At 43.7% G+C, this 8,870-nt stretch overlaps 1 protein-coding gene across 1 annotated transcript in view; it reads left to right on the forward strand.

Moving 5' to 3' along the window:
* The first annotated feature begins 132 nt into the window (after positions 1 to 132).
* LOC101859106 (serine/threonine-protein kinase 31) overlaps positions 133 to 8,870 on the forward strand; it is a 53,697-nt gene continuing 44,959 nt past the window's right edge. Inside the window, exons 1-4 of the mRNA XM_005100486.3 lie at positions 133 to 278; positions 7,736 to 7,818; positions 8,150 to 8,257; positions 8,678 to 8,769. Of these exons, the coding sequence (XP_005100543.1) occupies positions 195 to 278; positions 7,736 to 7,818; positions 8,150 to 8,257; positions 8,678 to 8,769 (367 nt within the window). The 5' untranslated portion in view covers positions 133 to 194. The remainder of the gene's footprint in view (positions 279 to 7,735; positions 7,819 to 8,149; positions 8,258 to 8,677; positions 8,770 to 8,870) is intronic.

Below are 8,870 nucleotides of genomic sequence, written 5' to 3' on the forward strand. Positions count from 1 at the left end.
AGGAAAAAGTAATATTCATCAAAATTGTCCAATAAGATTTATTCTTTTGGTAAAGGGTGATATTTTTTTTAGTATATGAGAGCTTTTGACTTAATGTAAGTGATAATAGAAACCAAAGGTGAGTTGACTTAGTATAGCTTCCGCCAAAGCCATACCTGGCCATCAGCTATCGGTTTCTTCGTTCGGACTGCACGATGGCTTCTATAACTTCTGCACAAAACCGAAGAGTGACAACTTTTGATGTGTTTGTTGGAAATCTTCCTCCAGATGCGGATCAGGTTACTTTTGTTTTTGAGTTCATCACCTTAACGTGCCTTGCACTGTCGCTTCTTAAAGCAAAACCGCATTAGGGTAGTTTACTCACTCTAGTCTCCTCCCACTCCCCACTCACTCATCCAGGGGTCTCAAGACTCCTCCCGACTCACCGAAGACCCCTCCCGACTCACCGAAGACCCAGGCCCATGAGTCATTCGTTTAAATAAAATATAATTGATTTGAAGTCTAGTCCTGAAATCTTTTGGTGTTGAAATGTAGATCACCTGTTGAATATATTGTGCCTATAGTCCTATAGGTCTAGACTGACTAGATATAGATCTAGAATCTAGATCTAGAATCTAGGCCCAACTTATGACTTATGATTCTGGTTGTTTCTTGGTCTTGAAAAGGAAGTGGCTCACCCGGGGTGAGAATAATAAAACGATCGACCTCTCACCTCGGGTGAGACTTGCCAGCGTTGGTTATTCTCACCCCGTGTGGAACAGAACAAGACCTGTTTTTCCTATTTTTGGAATGGGAGTGTATACAGACCCGGTAACCGGGAACAAAAGTAATACAGACCCGGTAGGGGAACTCTTTTGTGATTTCGGAAAGTTTCAGCGCCCTTTTGGCTCAGGGTAGACCTAGAGGTTCTTCTAGATCTATGGCCTAGGTCTAGATCTAGACAGACAGACATAAATCATTGATTAGTTTCAAGGCTAGCCTCTAGATTCTAGTTCTAATCTAGAGTAGATCCTGGGGTGCGATATACCATAAGCGATCTTTTGTTGATATCTCCGGAAGTTACTGGTGGATCTTCATGATTTTTTCACCAGAAGAGTTAAAAAGGCCTCCTCTATACGGTGTAGCTATCATACAAAACCCAGCAGTTTAAAATTCCTATGTTGTGGTGGTGTTTGTTTGGTACCGTGTGTCTGGTTTTGGTGCGCAAGGTTTCTGTTTGGGTGCAACATATCGTCTGGTTGAGTGCGCAATAGTACCATGTATACGGTTTGGTGGATTAACAAAGAAGAAATATGGACCAATTCAGACTAGTTTTCACCTTGGTGAATACATTTTGTAATAATATAGGACAAATGTCATAAAACAATATTAAAATTAATGCTAAATCAAAGCCACCCATACACAAACACATCTATCATATTAGGCAGTGACATACACAACATAGAGTCAACTCACATAAATACAGCTGGCTTCCTGTTTACATGAAATAAAAAGTATCGATTGTCTCAGTTTCCACGAACTCCACCAACACAGTTTTTACAATAAAAGTCTTCATTCATAGTAGCATCGGATGGCAAGCCGGAGCAGGTAAAGTGAAACCAGGCATCACACAGGTCACACTGAATCCATCTGCTGTCACCTTCCTCCTTGTTGCACTGCTTGCATCTGCTCTCCTCAACACCAAGTTCCACATCATCATCACTTTCCAAAACCATGCGTTCTTCTTCTTCTTCACTGCTACTTTCCCTTCCTCTCTTTTTATTACTATTTAGCAGTCGCTCCAACTGCTTCCTCTCCTGTGTTTCCTTTTTCTATTGTATCTTTCTCTCTCGCTCAACTCTAGTTTTTTCCTGACGCTCCTTCTTCTCTTGCTCTTTTCTTGCTTTTGCTTCCTCTCGATCTTTCTTCCTTCTCTCTTTCATCTCTTTCTCCATCCTGGCCTTGTCTTCCTTTCCTTGTAAGAAGTTCCTGTACTGATCTGAACTGAAGGCCATGGTCAATGAGGAGTTCTTTTTGGAAGCTGTGCCCCTCTTGTTCTTTGGGAGTTGAGGTGGGGCAAACAGGTCATCCAAGCTTTTGCGTCTGGAGGGAACAGATGAGGCTGGGATGCCCTGGTCTTGAACCTCGAGTACACCTGCTGCCACCAGTGTCCTCTGAAATTCTTTGTCCTCTGACGTCTTTCTTTCCTTCAGCATATCCAGGTAGCTTTCACATCTGATGATGCTTAACATGGAGGACAGGCGCAGAAGGGAACTGACGGCATCGAGCTTGGTTGTAGCCACCTGAGGGAGGGCAGTAGCTGCAGAGGTGGCTTGGGATGTGGACTGTGCTAGTGGTAGAGGAGTGGCTTGGGTAGCTGGTTGTGGTTGGAGAGTAGGTACTGGAGATGGAGTCGCTGGTGCTAGAGATGGAAGAGCAGCAAGAGGTGTCGGTGATGCTGCTGGTGGTGGTGGAGTCGCTGCTGGTGGAGGTGGAGTCGCTGCTGGTGGTGGTGGAGTCGCTGCTGGTGGAGGTGGAGTCGCTGCTGGTGGAGGTGGAGTCGCTGCTGGTGGAGGTGGAGTCGCTGCTGGTGGAGGTGGAGAGGCCCGTGGCATTAGTGAAAAGTATTTGTGCAGTCCTGAAGTGGATGCTGATGACAATGAAGGGGTTGTTGACGGTGGAGGCAAGGCTCTTGGTGGTGTTTGAGTTTGTTGAGGGATATCAGGAGTTGCTGAGGTGCCTTCAGGGCTGGAGAAGAAACTCCTACTGGCCTCCATTTTGCCACTTGTCAGAGGGCTCTCTGGGTTAAAAGGAAAGATGCCTGAACGTCTGAAACCTTTCAGGCTGGCTTCTGGCCTGGCACAATGCTCCCACACTTTTTTCAACAGGTGCGAAAAATTGGCCGCTGATGGCGTCTCCCCTGTCTCCTCCAGGTGCTGCTTCACCACCACCGACCATCTTGCCTTCATGGAACCGAATACCGATAGGTCTAGAGGCTGAATTATGTGAGAGGCATGAGGAAGAAGGCCATAGAGTATGATGCCATGTTCCTCACACATCTCGAGCGTGCCAATGTCACTGTTGTGACTTGTGTGTCCATCGACGAAAAGGACGACTGGCTTTGGCTTTTCCGCGATGAATGGTATAAATACATCCTTTATGAAGGTGTGGAAGATGGTAACGTTCACCCATCCATTGCTTGATAGCTGCATGAACGCGTCCTTGAAGCCAGCAAGGAAGTTGGCTGAGGGCATTCTTTTCCTCGGAAAAACCAGCAGGGGATTCACGTATTCCCCAGCAGCTGATGCACATGCCAACACTGTTATCTGATTCTTCGTGTTATTGCAGATGTTATACACATGCTTCATGCCCACCGGGGCCAGGACTCGCTTGGAGACAGGTGCGAACGCGAAACCAGTCTCATCTGCGTTGAAGATTCTATCTGGGCTTTTGAGGAGGGCTGGGTCTCGAGAGTCGAAATATTTCTTCATTTCCCTTCAGTCCCTAATGTCCTTCTCCTGCACTAGGGCTCGCTCCTTGCCAAGAGCTTGAGGGGATCGGAGGCTAAGTCCTGGGTGACGTTTTTTGAAGTTGGTCACCCAGTCCCTACCAGGAAGGCCATCTTCTCTCCTTACTGATGCTCCTCGCAGGTCTAATATTTCCTTCACCTTTTGCCGCACGTCTTCGTGGGTGCGCCCCATTGACCGTTGGGCATGAACTTTGATCCACATGACCAATCTCTCCTCCTCCTCGTCAGTGAGCAGCTTATGAACTTGAGGCTTGACGGCCCTTCTCCCCCGCACCTTGTCACCCAAAGTGGAGAGGGGAATTTTAAACGTTTTTGAAGCACCATATAGTGTCATACTCTTGGACCGGACCAGCTTCACTGCTTCCTCTATTATTTCTTGAGAGTAATTTTTATTTGGTTGGGCCATATTCAGTGGTTTATGGGAGATTTCCTTACACTGTGTTGTTTTGATAATTGATAAGAAAGAAAAGGTGCTGTGGACACAAGAAGGGGAAAGAAGAAAACAAGAATTAGACTAGACCAAGAATAGTATTCTTAAACTTAAAGGAAAAGAACAAAAAAGAAAAAGAAGAAGACGTGGAAAGAAGAAATTGGTCATTTTGGGGATTAAATGACAACCATGTCCATATCCCATTTCCATATATATTGATTAATTTTGACATTAATACATTCTGATCATCTTCCATTGGCAATATAAAGCATCCAAAAGGAAAGAAAACAGTCTGTTTCAGTGCGCAACGCAGGTCCTAAAGAAATAAGTGAAACAACTAAGGCTACAAGAAGCCACACTGTCAATGCCAAATGTCAAAAGCCGATATTGCGCACCAAAACGGACGGGGCAAATTTGGTCCGCTTCAGTGCGCAACCCCATCGGGCATGTTCCAGGCATTCAGAAGCAGCCTGCGATCGTTTGGGCTCGATTTTAGTGTACATTCTACGATACATAAGAGCTAGATTAACCAGAAGAGCTAAATAATCGACCACTCAAGCGCTTAGTAATTCACCGACTCCTATTACGAAAACAATCAATATGAAGGGGCAAAACTTACTGACACCGTAGAATCACGTGTGTAGACAGGAACCTCCAAAACGAAAGTGCAATTTAGTTGTTACTGCGCATACTCACATAAAGTAACCACGTTTTCGCTGTTCTTATCCAAAACAAAGCAGGAGACCGGGGGTTGCGCACCCAACAAGGTGCGCGGTGATGCGGTTTGACTCTAGATCTAGATCTAGATCTAAATGAAGATTGCGGGCATGTTCTTTTCGATGAACGATCGTTTTTCCTCCGTTTTGGACTTGGAGGAATCACAACTTGAAGAAAAGGACAATGTCATAATTTCAATCGAGCAGTCACTCTCTCTCTCTCCCTCTCTCTCTCTCTCTCTCTCTCTCTCTCTCTCTCTCTCTCTCTCTCTCTCTCTCTCTCTCTCTCTCTCTCTCTCTTTCTCTCTCTCTCCTCTGTCTCTGTGTATCGCTCGCATTCTCTGTCTCTGTGTATCGCTCGCATTCTCTTTTTCTTTGTTTGTCTCTGTCTTTCTTTCTCCCCTCCTAGATCTAGATATCTATTTCCCACTCTATCTTTTCTGCTCTCTCTCTCTCTCTCTCTCTCTCTCTCTCACACACACACACACACACACCACACACACACAAACCACCGGGTCTGGGCGCTGAAACTTTCCGAAATCACAAAAGAGTTCCCCTACCGGGTCTGTATACTTCGTGACTTTGTTCCCTGTTACCGGGTCTGTAAACACTTAGTTTCGGAATACTGTCTATCGGTGTGGATGATCAAATTGACAACAAAAAACCCCCCCAAAAAATGACGATAGCGCAAAAGTAAGCTAATTTGTGTACAAAGATGCTATGGCTATTTCACTTTTCTAATCAAGCCGAACTACGCTTTTCGCCATTTTGTTTTGCCCGGAAGTACTCGCAAGATCTACTCCTCCTATGTCTCTCTCTCTGTGTCTTTCTGAATACTCTCTATCGGTGTGGACGATCAAATTGACAAAAACAAAGATAAACAATGATGTTCAAACACAAAATTAAATTAAAATTTGGTCGTCTAAAAAGATGCTACGGCTATATTTAACTTTTCGAATCGAGCTGAACTACGCGGGTCGCCATTTTGTTTTGCCCACAAGTTCTCGCGCTACTCCTCTCTCTCTCTCTCTTTTTCTCTCTCTCTCTCTCTCTCTTTCTCTCTCTCTCTCTCTCTCTCTCTCTCTCTCTCTCTCTCTCTCTCTCTCTTGCTGCCCACAAACAAAATTACACGCTTTCAACACAAGAGCGCTTGAGCGTTTGTTCACAGCACAGAATTCTACGCTTCTGTATCACAGTGGTTCACGGCACTGAACTCTACACTGGTTGGCGTAGGCTATCACGGTGATAACATCGGGTGAGAATAGCCAGAAGGCTCGCCGGCGCTATAGCGGTGGCCGTCTTGAATTTTTGGCTGTGCAATTAAGTCTGTGATTGTCAACTATTTTAAAAATAATTTGGTAGATTTAGATCCTATATTATTATTGGAAGGAATTCCGTAATGAGCGACCACCCCAACAAACACAGTAAAGAAGAGACCTAACCATTTTACCCTAACCCTACACATGAAGCTACATACAGCGAGCACCTAGCACACCTCTGTGATTGACCCAAATATGATGTAGATCTATTTCGGCCATCTATTTTTGTCGCCTTCCAGGGTTTCCCTCGCCTGTTCACTAGATCTCACTGTGGCGGGCCCACTTTGCCGCTTAGCGCGTGATGGGCTGGGTTACTAGGTTTCGTCGCCGACTGCTTCGGCTGTGTGTGCGCGTGTGTGTACCACTTTCAGGAGAAGAAAAATTTATGGTACAAGAATTGCTGAGATTGTTTATAAAAGATAACCCCGGAAGACGACAAAAATAGATGGTGGAAATACGTCATCTATATTTGGGACAATCACAGAGGTGTGCAAGGTGCTCGCTGTAGCTTCATGTCAACTCTACCCCTACCCCTAGCCCTCTATTCTACTTTGTCTCCTAGTGGTCACTCGTTACGGAAGTCTCCCTTATAATTAGATCTAGATAGGTCTTTCTAATCGTTATAAAATGATGGTGCAAATAATTAATTTGGTACTCTTTATCCTTTGCCGTGCTAATAACTCTAGGACCTACTTATAATATCCAGTCATAATAGTGACACAAGTGAGCAAATGCAGAGAGTTTAGTTGGAATCAAGATCCTGTCAGTGTCAAATCGAACCCCTCATAAATAAAAACCCTGGTTCTGCCTGGAGGGGGTGGCGTATTTTATACACATTGATTGTATTTTCTCCACCCTCGATTTCCAGTGGGTCCCAAATCAGCATGGCCCCGTAAAGCTTTGTACTTTGTGCCCTTAGCATCATGAGGTCCAATATAATTCCCATGTGCATCAGTTTGCTCGTTTTTATTTTGTATGGTTATATGCGTTTGTGACCTACTTCTACATCTGTGATTTGAAACCAAGCTGTTCGTCTTGTTGGAAACATGTAAAGTTAATTGCTCTAACAAACTGACTCACTTAGGCATGAGGAACTCAAAAGGATAATAATAACCAGAAACAAGACCTCCTTTATTCAGTAGGCCCCTAAGTATTGTCCTCATAACAACAATAGCATCAAGAAGGGTTATTGAATGGGCATTGACTTATGAAAGGGGGTTATTATTCATGCATTCGTAACATTTATTAAGAAGGCTTATCACGTGTGCTATAGAAGGTGCATTTTATTCTCATTGTCGATTAACACACCTCTCGATATTCATGGTGAAAACACATGTGTCTCCTTGACCTCCTGCTGCCCGCATGCTGACTGCTGAGTGACCATGGTGTCCCGTAGCTTCACAATAAGTTGGTTTTATCAGTGGATTCGAGTCGCGTCTCTGCAAGCTGGCAGATTAAAAGTAAAAATCATTCTCATCCATCCTGTAAGGCTCACTATATTTAAATTATCAAGGTCTATGTCCCTGTGTTAAATCGTCAAAGTTCAAAGCTTTAACTTAACGTCTTAGTAAATCATATTTAAACTGAGTAAGTGAATTATGACTAGAGATTTAAGCATAGATACCTTTATCCTTTTTTTTGGAGGCCTGGACATTGGCTCAGAAAAAAAAACGTCCCCCGATTTGTAGTGTAGTAAGTCATTTCTCATGATCTTGTCTCAAGGAATGAGTTTTGTGCTGATGCTTTTATTTTTTTTCTACAGAAAAAACTTGGAAAAGTCTTCTCACAGTTTGGAGAAATTCACAGTATATGGATAAACAATTCAAATGATGGGAATAAATTTGCGTAAGTATGCCATGCCATATATCTGGACTCTTTATTTAAGAGTGCGAATTACATTTTGTTCAAAAGCAGAATTTATCCTGGAGTTAGAAAATATGATGGCGCACCTGTCTGTTCTCTTCAGTGTAATTTCTGGTTATTATTTTATTTATTTCTGATACTGTTTAAAAATATAAATACTGAGATTTATATTTCAGTTACTTGCTCTCCCTTTTTATTAAAATAAACTTTTCTGAACATCTACACTCTTGCACGCACACACAAGCAATTGTAGAGGCATTCCTGCTGCAAGCCATTGAGCTCATTCTGTCCCTTTGTTTTTGCATTGTTTCAGGTTTGTCAAGTTTTATTGTGAGGAGGACAGTTTGAAAGCTATAGAAGACACAAATGGGACCTTGTTTGAAGGTGGAAAGCCCATCAATGTGAGGAAGGCCAACAAAAAGTGAGCTTTTGTTACAGTGTTATCTTTGTTTGTATGACTGTTAGGTCTGTCAGTGATATTGTGTTTTCTTTGTAATATAATGTCTGTGGTACTGTTGTTTGGGACTGTGAAGTTTGTCTGTTGGGCCAGGAAGTCTTTCTGTTTGACTGGACACCGTCTGTTGGTTTGGGTAGGCTGTGGGACTATGATGCCTATATCTGTGGTACTTAAGAATTTCCTAGGACAGTCACTCATATGGTATTTTGGAATTTGAGAAGACATTTTAACCCACTACTCCAAAACCAGCCCCTCTTGATGTGATTTTTGTCTTTGTCACTTAATCTGGTGTCGTAATGTTTGGTTTCCCTGAATGGTTTTTGAAAAAGTTGGCAAGCCTAGTGCTGTCATTTGAGACTCACACAGATAAATTGTCTTGGTCAGGGGTGCCAGGAGGGATGGCGAGCAGGACGGAACACTGGACAAGGAGGATGGCGCTGCATTGCTGTCTGGTCGGAGAGGTAACCCTGATGCAGGTGAGCGAGGCTACCTACCCTGAGTGACGCTCATGCTGTGTTCCGGGTATAGGGTTATAGGGGGTTTAACGATGATTTACAATGCTTTGTGTTGGTGGGGG

The sequence above is a fragment of the Aplysia californica genome, unplaced genomic scaffold, assembly GCF_000002075.1.
Source record: "Aplysia californica isolate F4 #8 unplaced genomic scaffold, AplCal3.0 scaffold00249, whole genome shotgun sequence".
Classification (NCBI taxonomy): Eukaryota; Metazoa; Mollusca; class Gastropoda; order Aplysiida; family Aplysiidae; genus Aplysia; species Aplysia californica.